The sequence below is a fragment of the Callithrix jacchus genome, chromosome 8, assembly GCF_049354715.1.
Source record: "Callithrix jacchus isolate 240 chromosome 8, calJac240_pri, whole genome shotgun sequence".
Lineage (NCBI taxonomy): Eukaryota > Metazoa > Chordata > Mammalia > Primates > Cebidae > Callithrix > Callithrix jacchus.
In genome coordinates this window covers 96,460,628-96,477,442 of record NC_133509.1, presented here as the reverse complement: position 1 = coordinate 96,477,442, position 16,815 = coordinate 96,460,628, and the positions used below count along the sequence as shown (strand labels likewise).

Below are 16,815 nucleotides of genomic sequence, written 5' to 3'. Positions count from 1 at the left end.
CTCAAAAAAAAAAAAAAATATATCATCTAACAAATTTGGCTTCTAATTGTGGTCTTAATACACATTTCTCTGATTACTAATGTGGTTGTGCATCTTTTCAAATTCTAATTTTCTATTCAAATTTCCATTACTGTGAAATTCTTGTTTATATATTTTGTCCATTTTTCTTTTCTTTTCTTTTGAGATGGAGTTTCACTCTTGTTGCCCAGGTTGGAGTGCAATGGCACAATCTCGGCTCACTGAAACCTCTGCCTCCCAGGTTCAAGTGATTCTCCTGCCTCAGCTTACCAAGTAGCTGGGATTACAGGCCTGCAACACCATGCCCTCATTTTGTATTTTTAGTAGAGATGGGGTTTCACCATGTTGGTCAGGCTGGTCTTGAACTCCTGACCTCAAGTGATCCACCCACCTCTGCCTCCCAAAGTGGTGGGATCACAGGTGTGAGCCACCACACCCAGCTGGAATAACATCTTTATTGTATTATTCCTATCCATAAACATTTCTTTAAGTTACCTGTAGCATCCTGACTCAAGTTTTATAATTTTTCTTCCTGAACTTTTTGTCTTTTGTTAGATTTTTCTTACATGCCTTATGTTTTTGTGTGGCTATTGTATTCAGTATCTTTGACTGCCTTACATTTTCTAACTCCTTGATTCCAATATATAAAAATGCAGTTGAATTATACACACACACACACACACACACACACACACACACACACAATTTATCTAGTATACAGTCCCTTTGTTAAACGCTTTCATAATAATTTTTCTGTAGGCCAGGCGTGGCTCAAGCCTGTAATCCCAGCACTTTGGGAGGCTGAGGCGGGTGGATCACGAGGTCAAGAGATCGAGACCACCCTGGTCAACAAGGAGAAACCCTGTCTCTACTAAAAATACAAAAATCAGCTGGGCATGGTGGAGCGCGCCTGTAATCCCAGCTACTCAGGAGGGTGAGGCAGGAGAATTGCTTGAACCCAGAAGGCAGAGGTTGCAGAGAGCCGAGATCGTGCCATTGCACTCCAGTCTGGGTAACAACAGTGAAACTCCGTCTCAAAAAAAAAAAAAGAGATCAAGACCATCCTGGTCAACATGGTGAAACCCCGTCTCTACTAAAAATACAAAAAAGTAGCTGGGCACGGTGGTGCGTGCCTGTAATCCCAGCTACTCAGGAGGCTGAGGCAGGAGAATTGCCTGAACCCAGGAGGAGGAGGTTGCAGTGAGCCGAGATTGTGCCATTGCACTCTAGCCTGGGTAACAAGAGCGAAACTCCGTCTCAATAAATAAATAAATAAATAATTTTTCTATAGATTCTTTTAGGCTTTCTTTATCAATGGGATCAGCAGCTGTGAATGACAATAGTAATGATAGTTTGCTTTTTCCTTTCCAATCCTTATCCCTTTTATTTCTTTCCCTCTCCATTTTTCTGGCTAAGACCTCGTATGCTGTTAAAGATAAACCTGGAGAATGTGTGTGTGTCTGTTCACGAATATACCATCAGCACCCTGTAAGTACTTGCTACACAGTACTAGTGATTTTTTTTTGAGACGGAGTTTTGCTCTTGTTACCCAGGCTGGAGTGCAATGGTATGATCTCCACTCACTGCAACCTCCGCCTCCTGGGTTCAGGCAATTCTCCTGCCTCAGCCTCCTGAGTAGCTGGGATTACAGGCACGCGCTTCCACGCCCAGCTAATTTTTTGTATTTTTAGTAGAGACGGAGTTTCACCATGTTGACCAGGATGGTCTCGATCTCTTGACCTCATGATCCACCCGCCTCGGCCCCCCAAAGTGCTGGGACTACAGGCTTGAGCCACGGTGCCTGGCCTAGAACCTAGTGATGTTTTTATTTCAGTTATTTTTATTTTTAGCTCTAGAATTTCTATTTGGCTCTTTTAAAAATAATTTCTGCTGGGCACAGTGGCTTACGCCTGTAATCCCAGCACTTTGGGAGACCGAGGCGGGTGGATCACGAGGTCAAGAGATCGAGACCATCCTGGTCAACATGGCGAAACCCTGTCTCTACTAAAAATACAAAAATTAGCTGGGTGTTTGGCACCCGCCTGTAGCCCCAGCTAAGCAGAAGAATTGCTTGAACCTGGGAGGCGAAATTTGCAGTGAGCTGAGACTGCGCCACTGTGCTCCAGCCTGGTGACAGAGCAAGACTCTGTCTCAAAAAAAAAAACAAAGAGAAAAAGAAAAAAATAATAATTTCTAGCTATTTGTATTCCGTATTTGATTAACCATTGTCATCATACATTCCTTCACATCTTTAAGCATAGTTTTGATTCTTAGGATATATTTTTAAAGACTGCTTTAAAGTCTTTGTTAAGTCAGCCATCGAGGCTCTCTGTTATGTAATTTCTCTTGCATCCTTTTTTCCTGTGTCTGGATCAAATTTTCCTGTTTCTTTTCATATCTCATGCATTTTTTTTTGTTAAAGATTTGATACTTAAGACAATTTATTGTATGATTCTGGATACCGATTGCTTCCCGTTCTCCTGGACCTTATTGATTCTGTTTACTTATTTGTTTACTGACTTGACTATTTTAGTGAAGTCTATTTCCCAAGTTCAATGTGAAGCTTCTGATACTGCTCCTCAGACTGCAGCCTTGGCCTTCCTTAAAACCATAATGCTGGGATGATAGTGGCTTTACCATTATTCTTTGTCTTTCCCCATCTCTCTGTTAAGCTGTCTACCTTTTAGTATCCACACAGCTGTTAGACTCTACTGTAAATTTGCTAGCTGATTGCGCCATTGTTTTTTTCAATGCCCTGGGGGAATATGTTACTCCATTGTCTAATCCAATTACATTTAGGCTCCTTTGCAGAGGTAGTTCTTGAGTTCGGTCTTGAGGATTGCTCTGATCCCAGGAAAGCTCTTTTTAGCCATCTCTTCCCTAGCTTTCTCTGGTAAACAAGTGGTCTGCAGCTTAGCTTGTTGCTTTTAGGCAGGTACCAGCCTCCTCTTAATTGCTTACAACCAAAATATTCATGTTTTCAAGAGCACATTTAGGTTCAATTTTTTCCCTACTCCTTTCCAAGCAAAGTAATTTCCTCTGGTAAGAGTTTCAGAAATTTCTTTTCTTATGGATGTTTCTCCCCCTGAGCAAAACCTCTGAGCCACTGCTCCAGCCAGAGCTGGGGATAGGAACAGTTACCTTCTCTCACCTTCTGCTTTATGAACAAGGCTTTACAAGGGAGAAGTCGTTTCCATTCATTATTCTCAGCTTGCCTGTCCCAGCATGGAACTCGCACCCTATGTGTGAGCTGCGATAAGGGCAACTGGGATTCCAGTACTCTCAGTCTGCTGCACCTGGGATACAGCCACTGCCCTGTAGATGCAATATGAGAGGAGGAAAGGAATCCACAGTCTTTCCATTCTCCAGGCCACACTCATCGGCAATTTAGCCTTTACAACCAAACATTACAGCAGATAGAAATGCTGGCAGCTTGTCCCTCCAGGGAGATACATGATATGGCTTGGATGTTTGTCCCCTCCAAATCTCATGATAAAATGTGATTCCCAGTATTGGAGGTAGGGCCTGGTGGGAGGTGATTGGATCATGGGGGTGGATTCCTCATGAATGGCTTAGCACCATCCCCTTGGTGGTAAGTTGTCATTCAGTTAGTTCACACAAGATCTGGTTGTTTAAAAAAGTCTGGGACCTTGTCTTTCTCTCTCTTGCTCCCTATCTTGCCATGAGATGTGCTGGCTCCCCCTTGACCTTCCGCCATAATTAGTAGCTCCTGAGGCCTCACGAGGCCAAGCAGATGCTGACACCATGCTTCCTATACAGGCTACAGAACCATGAGCCAATTAAACCTCTTTTCTTTACAAATTACTGAGCCTCAGGTACTTCTTTATAGCAACACACAGTGGACTAAGACAGAAAATTGGTACCAAGCTTCAGGCATTGCTATTGTAAGGCCGGTTGCCTTGCCGGGAGTCAAAGGGACACATTCATCACTCTCCGCGTACCTGATAACTGTGTCATCACCGAGCTCATTATCTAGCTTCCCCACATAGCTTTCCCCACACCCCCCTCTGCATACCATGCCCAAGCCCACACTCAGCACTAAATTATGCATCCAACCTCCAGCCCACTGTTAAAAAACCCTGCAGAGAAATTTTTTTAAAGAAGCCCCACTGTTCCCTGCCCAGCCCAGCAGCAACAGCCTGCCCCGTATACCCCTGGCAGGCTCCCGTACCCAAGGTCCTGCCCACCTACCAATGGCAGCTAGTTTTATGTACTTCCTACTTTAACTCCATGTACTTCCTGCTCCTCAACAGCCAATAGAAATGCCTTCTCTTTGGTTCCCCAGTAACCAATCAATTGCCTGCACTCCCCATAAAATCCCAGCCCTGAACAGCCAGGCACGACTTCTCTGGCCCCGACTTGGACCACTGAAACTCGCTTGGGAGCTGAATAAATTAGCTTCTCACTTTTTTTTATACTCGCCTCAGTTTCCTCATTTTACCTTGGCAATAAATCTTACACCTATAAAGATGTGAAAGTGGCTTTTAGAAGCCAAAAGGTATCTAGAAGAAATCTCAATTTAGAAAGTTCATTTTGCCAAGGTTAAGGATGCACCAGTGACACAACCTCAGGAGGTCCTGAAGACATGTGCTCGAGGTGGATGGGGTACAGCTTGCTTTTGTACATTTTAGGGAGACATGAGAATATTAATCAATATGTGTAAGATGTACATTGGTTTGGTCCAATTAGGCAGGACAGTTTGAAAGAGGGGGGCTTCCAGGTTGGAAGTACATAAGAGACAAAAGGTTGCATTTTTTTAAGTCCTTGATCAGCCATCCACTGAATATATAATTTAGTCTGGCTTAGTGAATCTGCATTTTACATAAACAATAAGGCAGAGGAAACAATTAGATATGCATTTGTCCCAGGTGAGCCTGAGAGGGATGACTGAGTTCTGTCTGTCCTTTGTCCACAAGGAATTTACTTGTAGGCAAGTGGTGAGGGAGGTATGTAGCTTTTTATCTTTGTAGCTATCTTACTTAGGAATAACAGCTTTTTATCTTTGTAGCTATCTTACTTAGGAATAACAGCTTTTTATCTTTGTAGCTATCTTACTTAGGAATAAATATTTAGGAATAAAACAGGAAGTTTTATTAAAAACTTTATAAAACTTCCTGTTTTATTCCTAAATATGACATCATTCCCAGCTTGACTTTTCCCTTGTTTAGGGATTTTATGATTCGGAATTTTATTTTCCTTTCACAGAACTGAGTAATGGGCAGAGGCTGGAGGAGTGTGAAGGGCTCAGAAGAAGACAGGAAGATGAGGGAAAGTTTGCAGTTCCTTAAAAACTTGTTAAATGGTTGTGACCAAAATGCTCCTAGTTCTCTACTGGGATCTGGGGGAAGGAGCCCCATCTTCTCGGCCACACCCACCTGAGTGGAACTTTCCTCAAGGTGGGCAGGATGGTAGAAGCAGCAAGTCATAGCTCAACTATCACTGACAAGACTACTGGTGTTCTTACCAAGATGTGTAGATTTTCTTGAATAAACATTTCTTCATTTGCTGTTTAACTTTTGGGCAGTTTCAGGAAACCTGAAATGGTTGTTTTTAAAGTGCTTCACCAGTTATAGTTGTTTCATACAGAGGCCACAGAGCTTTTTATGCTGCCATTCTGCTAGGTATGCATTTAAAGGCCTATCTTCAGGTTGCTCATCATTTAGTACAGAACAATTCACTTCAAGTACGTAAGTACACTTTTAGTGTGATTAATACTATTAAAGAGTTAAGCACCATAGAAAATGGGAACACAGAGGAGAATCTCTTAATCTAGTCCCTGAGAGGATAGGCTTTCTAAAGTAGAAATGAGTTGTGAAAAATGTGGGAAATTACGGAGATGATGAGATAAGAAGGGTGTTGCAGACACAGAGAAAGAGCAAGCACAAAGATGTTAGATGGCATGCTAGAATATTACATCACCGGGACCGAGGATGCAGGGAAAGAAGTTGATAGAATTTGGAAAAATAGGCAGGAGATCCCAAAGTCTGGAATGCCTTGAGTTGGAAGATTTTTCTCCCTGGATTTCTGTGCTTCTGAACAGTCTGAGTAAAGGATAACTAGATATTAATCTTAAAGACAGAAAATTCTGAAGAGATTTAGAGACTTCCTCACTTGGAGCCATATATTTACATTTCAAGGTGGTAAAGTTAAAGACCTGCTCTTTCTCTCTCTTTCCAGAGAAAGTGTGATCATATCCCATAGCAATGTTCTATAGAAGAGGATGGGCAGATATCTCAGCTGCTAGATATAAGCCCCAACTCTCATAATTTGGCGGTACCTCTCCTGTAGTGCAAACTCTACTTGCACATACAGATGAATATATGGTCCTCATTGTATAACCCATGAGGAATTAAGAAGTGAGTTTCTGGCGTTAATATGCTGTGTGAGTAATAAATGATTTGTTCTCTGGTGATTCCGTCACCAGCACTGATAGAAACACCAGAGAATATATCATATATACAATATTTATATATAAATTATTTATAAATATAAATCATATGACATAAATATTTGCATTTATAAATCTCAACTCCTCACAGTTTTGGTCATAATGCCAAATATATAAGCATTTGAACTTTAATCTGAAGACAATCAATAGCTACTAAATTTTTTTTTTTCGAGTCAAGGTATTGCTTTGTGGCCAAAGCTGGAGTGCAGCAACCTCCACCTCCTGGGTTCAAGTGATTCTTGTGCCTCAGCCTCCTGAGTAGCTGAGACTACAGGCATGCACCATGCCTGGCTAATTTTTGTATTTTTTTGTAGAGACAGGGTTTCACCTCCATCTCCCCACATAAGTCCCTCATCCCTGCCATAATACACTGTTGCCAAACAAATTTTTCTAAAGCAAAACTATGATTATGTTATTTATATATTTAAAATGTTCTCAATGGGAACAGTATAATGAATGTAAAACAATAGTTGTCCTTGGAGGTGGAGTGACAGAGGACTTCACTTCTTACATAATTCACTTCAAGTACATTCTGTACTTTCTGTAACTTTATAATATTTTACAGGGAATATGAGTACTTCTGTTAACAGAAAAAAATAAATTTAAAATTTAGTAACTAATGGTCAGGCACAGTGGCTAATGCCTGTAATCCCAGCGTGGCCTCCCAAAGTGCTGGAGGTGTCTCACTCTGTCACAACCCCAGCACTTTGGGAGGCCAAAGCAGGTGGATCACCAGAGGTCATGAGTTTGAGGCCAGCCTGGCCAACACAGTGAAACCCCATCTCTACTAAAAATACAATGGTGCATGTCTGTAACCCCAGCTACTCAGTGTAACTGGGTAACAGGAGCGGGGCTGCGGGGGTGTCCCAATGATGTTCAGTGTTCCCTGATCGGATGGGTTTTCCCAGGTCCTTGGGCCTCACTCACCCAAGAATGGGGAGAAGGACCCTGGCAGCGTGGTGATATTGTTCAAGTAAATATCAGACCCAAAGAGCTTTGCAGAAAAGTGATTAGGCAGAGAGAGAGAAAGAGAAATTGGGGGGGGTGAGAGAGAGAGAGCTCCCATGCTGTCGTGAGAGGGGATCCAGAGATGGAGTCCACACAGGTAAAAAGAGAGAGACAGAGAGCTCCTGCTGCCGTGGGAGGGGATCCCAGAGAGGGAAATCCGTACAGGTAAGGGAGTAGGGGGGATTTAACCCTGGAGTTACTCCTGCCCCATTCAAGTTTTCATCCAGTGAGAGAAACTTTTCCAGACTTCCTCTGGAGTGATTCATCTTTGACTCTGATGCTGGACTAGCTTCCTGGCTTGCAACAGAGTCCCTCATTTCAAGGCTTTTGGTAAGCTTTTTAAATGAAGGAAGCTCATCTGGGCTGTCTACACTTCCCATGTGCTGGAAAGTTAGACAAAGAACTCTAGGCTCCCAGGTGGGGAAGTGGATGGAGGTAATGTGCTGAGAAGTTCTTGCCTTTGAAACCACGCCCCTTGTGGACCTGGGAAGAGAAGTTAACATAGTCCCTTATCAGGAGACTGAAGCAGGAGAATCACTTGAACCCAGGAGACAGAGAGAGGCTTCAGTGAGCCAAGATCATGTCACAGCACTGTAGCCTGGGTGACAGAGCAAGACTTTATCTCAAAAAACCCCACGGAAAACCCAAAAACCAAAAGAAATGGGTATGCTTGTATTTACACATGTATTAGAGGTACAGCTTATCAGGAGACTGAAGCAGGAGAATCACTTGAACCCAGGAGACAGAGAGAGGCTTCAGTGAGCCAAGATCATGTCACAGCACTGTAGCCTGGGTGACAGAGCAAGACTTTATCTCAAAAAATCCCACGGAAAACCCAAAAACCAAAAGAAATGGGTATGCTTGTATTTACACATGTATTAGAGGTACAGCTGAAAAAAAGATCATCCATGAGTTGATCCCTGTTAAAGTTTGTACTGTGGGTGACATAGATGAAGTACTTACTCTCCTGGCTGCTGTAAGTGAAGCAGAAGATGGTCTTCAGCTGTTAGGCCTTTTTGTGGCGTAAAGGCCTCTACACTCCCTGTAACTTAGGACAAGTCTCAAGGGCTATGCAGTTCCAGAGCTCCCCATGTGGCTGCTGAAGGCCTTTGTTGGGGCTGCACCTCAGCTGTTTCTCCCTCTGCCTACTTCTGCTCTTTCTCTTCCAACATGTTGAAAAGCTCTCCTCAATAAATCTCCTGAAATCTCCATCTTAGAGTCTACCTCTCAGAGAACACAAACTGCAAATACACTTTGGACATCATTACAGTCTCTTTACTTTTGTACATGTTCAAGTTTCCATAATTACAATTGAAGGAAAGCAAATGTCTGTGTCAGACTATATGTGGCAGATAAGGGAGTAGTGAAAAGTGACCTTTAGGGTTCTAGTTTCAGACTGAATGGTCCATTCATTGAGCAGGAAATGCAAGAGGAGAAGCCATTTGGAGGACAAATGAGGAGTTATTTTTTGACATGCCAAATTTGGGGGGCCTGTGGGGAGCAACCTGGGCTGGAGACAGAGATTATTAAGCTGGCGACAACCCTGAAAAGGAAAGGTAATGGTGGCTTAAAACATCTCAAAGGGCCAATAAAAATTCTATTTAGACTTCAACTGTATTTGCACAAGTACAGTTTAATTTGTAAGTACCTCACGGAATAGGGATTAACTGCTCTCTTGATAGCAGGCATTATATTCTAGAATATTTATATTACCTAGAGGTCTTAGAATAATATCTTATACTTACTCAACACTATTCATTGATTGAATGAATCTCCCTGGAAAAGCTAGAAAATGGTTCTGTTTTCGGTTCCTCTGATCATAGTTCTTTTCTCGTCTCTGTCACACCTGAAATCCTCTCCCACCTTGGATCATGTGTGAGTTGTCTTTGCGCATGCAGAGTGGAAGGTTTTAGGACTGATCAAAGATGAGTCAGATGGGAACCATGCTCTGAAGAAACTACGAGTTTAGTACGAGGGATTAAGGTATGCAAACTTAAGGTTAAAAAAAAAAAAGAAAGAGGTGAGAAAGCTAAAGAGGAAGTGATAAGGAAGTTCACAGGAGTGACAAATATTTGCAGCTGGAAAAACTCTTAAGAGGCAAAGGTTGATGCAAAGTACCTCCCAGATTGTACCGGCTCCTTTCTAATTTTCTGTATTTGTAGCTCATTTTCTTTAGGTTTTTGCTTTAATATTCTACCAGCAGATTAGGGAGTCTTATAATGACTCCCTAATGACTTCTTCCCAGATTGTTCTGTACCCTTATGAAAGATTTTCTATGTAGAACTATTTTTAAAAATCAATTTCAAAGAGCAAATAATATTATCCAGTCATATTTAGAAAGGATCTCTACATAAAATAGTTTGTCAATGTTAATATTTCAAAGATCTTTAAAATTAGATTTGGCTTCACAGAATCCTAGTCTACTTATCTGGCTATACATGGCGTTTCTCAACTTTGTAAAAGGCATACCCTTTGCGATTAATATTACAGCCCCACCAGCCTGCTCTCCTCTATGGAGAATCGTCCATCTACAATGATTATGCATCTGTAAGAGCAGAATAATTATGGCACTCTCATTAAAGGGCACCACCCTAATTAAACACAAACACACACGCGTATGATGACTGAGGCTACAGATCAGTTTTTACTAGTAAAAAGTATCTAAAACACCTCAACTGCTTTTTAAAAGTGTACCTTTGCTTTCTATAAAATTCTGTTTGAGGAAACCACAGTGAATTTTCCTGAAGGAAACAAATTAAAATAAAATGTAAAATATAGTGAGCTGTGGATATGCACAGGCGAAGTTATTTATTCTAAACAGTACCTGGCTTTGTACTTTACATTATGCAATCTTAACATACCAATTATTACAGAGATTAAGGCTCCAAGCATTTTCCATATTCCACACTCACCTCCCTTCCGTCCAACAAGATTATCTTCTCCCAAAGGATCCTCAACAGTTGGCAAACAACATAATGAAAAAAGTAAAAAGGCCAACACCCCCCAACAAACCTCACCAACTAAAAACAGCACCACATGGGGTAGCTTAAGTTTCGAGATCCTTAACTAGGCATATCTCAAAGTGCTTTATTTAAAATAAGCTAAGTCTTTGAGCGCCTTAAGAGGAATATGTTTAAATAGACATAGAAGTCCTGTATTTTTTATTAGATTAGATGTCTAATTAAAAAAAAAAAAGTATTACATAGCTAACGACGGTCCAATCTGTTAGAATTCAAATTTTCCTATTCTACAAAGAAAAAGCTTCTCACCCCAAAGGAAACAGCTCTACAGCAACATACCGAGTCCCATTCACCCACGCCCCCCATCTAAAAAACAGTCTGAGAAGCACTATGCTTCCGACTTTGATAAGTCCCAGAAGACAAAGCCCAGGGCTGACCCCTCGCGCCGGGCCCCGCCCGGTCTCAGGCCCGGAGAGGCCAGGGCCTCCCGCATGCTCTCGCACACGTACGCGGAGCGGACAGCAGCCACCCCACTGCACACACGCAGCCACCTCGCGCGGCGGAAGCCCAGTATCCCGGGATCCCCGGGCCGTGGCTGCGGTGCTGCGCCTCAGCACGTACTGGGGCGTGGCCTGCCGTGCGCCGGGCGGGGCTCGGGAAGTTTCTCGGGTTGGCTTGGGTTTCGCAGCCTCATCATGTAGCGCAAGCCGCACCAGGAACGTAAGGGGTGCCGGGTCCCTTCGGCATACTTGGTATTTTCCCCGCGGGGCTCTGACCGCTGCCGTTCTCAGGCACCTGTCTTTCCTCTCCGTTCCAGAATGGAGCCAAGACAAGGGAATAAAGGAAATTCAATAGTACACAGAGATCGGGTGTCTGGGCAGCGTCTTGGAAAAACTATCCATTACAGGTAAGAATAAAAATTATGTCCAAACCTATGAAAGGTGTGAACACATCAAAGTTCCAGAAGGCGTTCATAGGAAGGTTTATGGTAAAGTGTAACTTTTATCCTACAGGGAGACTATTTTGTCTCGAATTTCACTAATTCTCTGTGAAATGATCTGGGACGACAGGCTCACCTCTATTTAAAAGAACGAAATATGAGCAAAGTGGTTAGTGGAAGACTTAAAAAAAAACCTTTTACATTTTTGTTGGTTCCAGCTAGCAACACGTTTGCAACGGTTTAACCAAATCTTAATGTTGAAACAAAGAGGATTCTTTACTCTGCAACTTGTTTTAGGTATTGCTGTTTGAAAATTTTGAACTTTTAGATTAAGTTTCCACAAGGCGACTAATTTTAAGTTCATCTTTTCTGTGTAGAGGTTTCTAGAAGGAAATCAACATTTGGAATGGTAATCGTGAGGTTATAAAAACTTAAACATATCTGTGATGCCATTAAGTCAAAACAGCTCTGGGAAAACCATACCATACATTGATACAGTCTTTTATAGTTTGTGCTTTTCCATTCACTACACCTCATTGAGTTATGCCTCCGTATCTCAATCTCTAGCTCAAATTCAGAACCCACTATATAGCACTGAGAACACTTTTATTCATTTGTTTATGCCTTGCTACTCCTCTTAGGACATTCCCTCAATGTGTTATGTGATCTCATTACTTTGAACTGACACGGAACCCTCAGTTTTCCATACTTCCATTGTTTCTCCTGTTTGCTATTTAAACAGTTAACAATGGAGAAAAGGGTATGTTCAACTGGATTGGCTAGCACTGCAGGGTGGTTAGCACCATGGGCTTTAGGGTCACTAATGGCCACCTAAAATGCCCTGAAACTTAGAGCACTTCTCCAAGGCTATATACTGTATAGATATACTCCTATGTGGTACTGCTACGAATGAACTATATATAGCACTTAGACCTCAAATGAAGAATAATTTACCCAAGCTCTAAAAGTAATAGACGGCAGGCCAAAAATGTAAGCTAAGTCTCCTGATTCTAAAGTCAAACTTTGAACAAACTTGGTTTTTAATGATTTTGCATTAAACAAATTTAAATAGCTTTATTCATTTTCTCCTGTATTTTTATGAAATAGCTATATCTCTTTTATACTCACAACATACATTCCCATTTTCTGGGTTATGAGTATAAAAGAAATACAGCTATTTCATAAAATAAGGAGGGGAGAGGAATTATTAAGGAGAGAACTATTATAGAATTATAGTTGCTAGGGTTGGGTATAAACCTTGGACAAACCATTATGAAGAAATCTGTGATGGTGCATAAAATTGGGAAGAGCTACTCTTACCGTTCCATAGCTTAAAGCATTCCAAGTAGCTTGTTTCCTGAGTGACTGAGCAGTAGGTTAGTACTTGGTTCCTTCCAGCTGTACTGTCCTTTAATGGCGGCTTTCCCTTCTCAATCAATGCTTTCACAAGTCATTTTTCTGAACTCCTGGTCATTACATAATTTGCTCATTTACAAATAGTTTCCAACTGAAGCTAATTTGCTACATAAGCATAATTTTTTGTTTTGTGATCTGTGATTATTAAGCAACTACTTTATTCTAAAATACCACTTCTAGTATAATACTATCTGTAACTAAATGTTGAAGCACTTTGGGTCACAGTATTTGTGGTTTAAGTGTTCCTGTCTCCCCCAAGTATTGTGAACTCTTGTTCCAAAATTTTCATGTAATTTTAATTTTAATCACTGTCCTCCATTTGAAGATAAAAACAGCCACCTAAGAGATCTGCTGCTCAATTCCTTTTGTTCAGTATATATACCTCAGGGTACAAGACCTAAGGCTTTGGCACTTCCTACGCAATTTGTTCATAAAAATAATTTTCTGTACCTGTAGGTGCAAGGATTCATAGTGATTTTTCAGTTTTCAAAAGTATCTTTCTATACTGTGATTTTTTAAATGAGATTGTGAGTGTAAAAGAGATGTATCTATTTCATAAAAGTACAGGAGAAAAAGAATAAAGCTACTTTGTTTTTAAATGCAGTATCATTAAAACAAGAACAAACCAAACTTGTTCTAAGTTAGACTTTAGAGTTAGGAAACTTAAGCTTACATTTTTGGTCTGCCATCTATTTCTTTTAAAGAAAAATGCACATTTTTCTTCATTTGAGGTCTAAATTTATTCATCTGTTAATGGGAATACATTAGAAATCTTCAGAGAAACTCTAGCCTTTGTAACATTATGTGACTATAATGTTGAGACTTCGCTCATCCCATTCACATACTAAAAATACTAACATTTTGTGTCTTAACATTTTAATAGGCTCAGAAATTTAAAACCGACATTTCTTTTCTAACAACATACTCTTTACAATGGGATATTATGGTTGTTATTATATAACATGACAGTTCGGGACTCAACATACATTAAGGTGATAGCAGTAAGATAAATGTAGAAATAACCAGTACCATGTACTTTTCATAAAGTACTTAAATTGTTGGTAAACAATTTTTTGAGTTGGAGGTCTTGAAGCAAATTTTCTTAGTATTGGAACATAAAAGCTGATCAAAGGGGCCTGGTCCACAGAAGATGTTTATTTGATGTAACAAAACAATAGTTAGTGTTAGATCCAACCACAAAGAGCAAAAGGAATGAAAAATTTGTACAATGTACATAGAAAAAACAAGATATTTACGGTGACAACTATATATTCCTAAAATAATGCTTCTAAAATTACTCAATTATTGAAATCTACATGAAAAAAGGATGTTAATAGCGACAAAGTGCATAAAATCAAACATTGTATTTTGAGCAAATTAACATACTAGGCAATTTTGCTAAGAATGCATGATTTTTTTTTTTCTTGTTTACAGTCTGCTCAAAATATCTTTATACCAACAGGGTAGGCAGAACATTTAGGTTTAATATCAGTTACACAATATTAGCATAAACTTCCACAACTACATAAGGTATTGTTTTCTTTTGAGCTGGCAAAATGACTATAGAAACATCAGATGATTTCTCTGAATTGAGAATTTTACCCAAATAAATGCCACATACCTTCTAGATATATGCATATCTTTCTATATCATGTAAATGGCTTTACCCATTTAAATAATAAACCATACAGCATTTAAGAATCGTTATTATATGATTAACAATGTCATGTTCCAGGTTTAACAATTTCATAGGCCAAAAAAAATTTCTTCTTAAAAACTAGTTTTATAAACACAGAATATATTCCATGAGTAACTGCTGGTATTTTTTAAGAAAATATATTGTGCAATTGTGGCTACCACGTACTGCTGGCAAAGCATTATTGTTTATGTAAAACGTGAAAAAAAAGATGTAAAAATTTTTTCACTGCCTATGATCATGATGAAAGGTTACTGCCTTCTTACAAAAATTATATTGGCATCTTATTAAAAATAATTAGGAAAAGGGATAAACTCCCTAGCCAAAAATAAATAAATAAAAAGGTGCATTTTAAAAATGATGCTACTGCAATGCAATGGTTTAAATACCAAAAAACTGAGAAAATGAGCTGTCTGTGATCCAGCATTAAAGAACATACTAAAAAAGAGCATTAATGTAAATTAAGTAGAAAGGGAATCAAAATTGAACTAACCAAGTTTGTGCAGTATTGTAGCCAGGCTTCTAAAATTAGATGTAGAAAATATAAATAGACTGCTTTAGGTAATGAGCCACCAGTGTCCAAAAAAGGAATGAAATTATGAAAAAGCTCAGTTAACTTGATCCAAAGCTCTGAGTAATTCTTCACCCTGCAGTAGGTTTCTGCTACCTTGTATAGGAGCATTAACTTCACAATCATAACTGGTCAGCTGTGGTAATCCACTTTCATCCATTGATTGCCCCAGCAGTCTACATGCTAAATCTGAAAAACAAAGAGATACCTAAGTATACATTCATCTAGTCAATGAATATTTATTAAACACCCACAATGTGTTAGGTATCATAGAAAATAAACTTCTGGAAGGGTTTTTAGTCTACCTGGCAAAACGACAACTATGTAAAAATGTACAATCAAGTGATACTAGTGCTGTGTCAGAAGTATTTACTGGATACAATAAAGGCACAAAGAAGTAACAATTTGGAAAAAGGCATAATTATGGTGGGCATATCGGGGCTCATAGGCCAAGGCAGGAGAATCACTTGAGACCAGGAGTTTGAAACTATCCTGGGCAACATATTGAAACTCCATCTCTACAAAAAGCAGCCAGGCATGGTGAGGCATGCCTGTAGTGTAAGCTACTCAGGAGGCTGAGGCAGGATGATTGCTTGAGCATAGGAGTTTGAGACTGCAGTGAGCTGTGATCACGCCACTGCACTCTAGGCCTAGGCAACAGAGCACGACCCTGTCTCAAAAAAAAAAAAGGTGGTAGTCATAAAAATTCACCAATTTCTTCAGCTTCTATCAATATTGACAGCACATAAACAAAGACAACTCAAAGGAAATTACTAAAAATGGAAAGTTCTACCTTGAAATGTTTATCCCTGTATTAAGGCCATTAAATGAAATACAACTTTACTTTTTTTCTTTTTCTTCTGAGATGGAGTCTTGCTTTTGTTGCCCCATCTAGAGCGCAGTGGCGTGATCTCGGCTCACTGCAATCTCTGCCTCCCAGGTTCAAGCGATTCTCCTGCCTCAGCCTCCCAAGTGGCTGGGATTACAGGCGCCCGCAATCATGCCCGGCTTTTTTGTATTTTTAGTAGAGATGGGGTTTCACCATCTGGGCCAGGCTGGTCTTGAATTCTTCACCTCGTGATCTGCCCGCCTAGGCCTCCCAAACTGCTGCGATTACAGGCTTGAGCCACCGTGCCTGGCCGTAACTTTACTTTTTAATCTTGCTAAGGAACCAAAGTGACCCTCACTTAGATTAAAGCTCCTAAATAAAAATGTTTCATATATTTTGTCTTTGTGATGTTCAAGGTGAGAAAGAATAAACTAACCAGAGGGTATTAAAATAATTGTCTTTTGCTCCATTCCATTCTGTTCACTAGATTTGCATCCTTTTACACGTTTCCAAGAAAGTGATGTAGTAGTTGCATGATCGTCTGGCTGCTGTAATAATGTTCCCTATAAACAGTAAAGTTATTTCAAGTTTAGTTTGTTGAACTTTTTTTTACAACCAATACCTTTGAAATCGGTGTAAATTTAATAATATTATAGGCAGTTTCTTAAATACTACCATAAATTATTTTAAATTCTTTCTCTTAATATTATGATAAAGTTATTTACCATCCATTGTGACCAATCGGTCTATAAATACTTCCCAGTTAATTTGGTTTGAAAATATCAGAATGAATTACATCACCATTGACTTACCCCAAAACATAGCAGTTATTTTTTTATTTGAGACGGACTCTCAGTCTCTCACCCAGGCTGAGTGCAATGGCCTGATCTCAGCTCAATGCAACCTCC

General features: G+C 40.0%; 2 protein-coding genes and 1 long non-coding RNA gene across 8 annotated transcripts in view; 1 reads left to right on the top strand and 2 right to left on the bottom strand.

The window, feature by feature from the left end:
* Positions 1-10,527, bottom strand: part of SNAPC1 (small nuclear RNA activating complex polypeptide 1) — a 45,358-nt gene extending 34,831 nt beyond the window's left edge. Inside the window, exon 1 of the mRNA XM_009006134.5 lies at positions 10,408-10,527. The gene's annotated coding sequence lies outside the window, so the exon portion shown is untranslated. The remainder of the gene's footprint in view (positions 1-10,407) is intronic.
* Positions 10,528-11,147: 620 nt separating this feature from the next.
* The window catches only part of LOC144577423 (uncharacterized), a 33,634-nt gene continuing 27,966 nt past the window's right edge, over positions 11,148-16,815 (top strand). The window contains exon 1 of the long non-coding RNA XR_013521249.1: positions 11,148-11,362. This is a non-coding gene — a long non-coding RNA (uncharacterized LOC144577423). The remainder of the gene's footprint in view (positions 11,363-16,815) is intronic.
* The window catches only part of HIF1A (hypoxia inducible factor 1 subunit alpha), a 56,563-nt gene continuing 53,694 nt past the window's right edge, over positions 13,947-16,815 (bottom strand). For 3 of the 6 annotated variants that reach the window (XM_078335068.1, XM_035260662.3, XM_035260663.3), the window contains 2 exons: positions 16,344-16,470; positions 13,947-15,267 (listed from right to left, as the gene is read on the bottom strand). In XM_078335068.1, coding sequence (XP_078191194.1) covers positions 15,116-15,267; positions 16,344-16,470 — 279 coding nt within the window. In that variant the 3' untranslated portion in view covers positions 13,947-15,115. The remainder of the gene's footprint in view (positions 15,268-16,343; positions 16,471-16,815) is intronic. The other 3 variants (XM_078335070.1, XM_035260665.3, XM_035260666.3) reach the window with 1 other exon arrangement.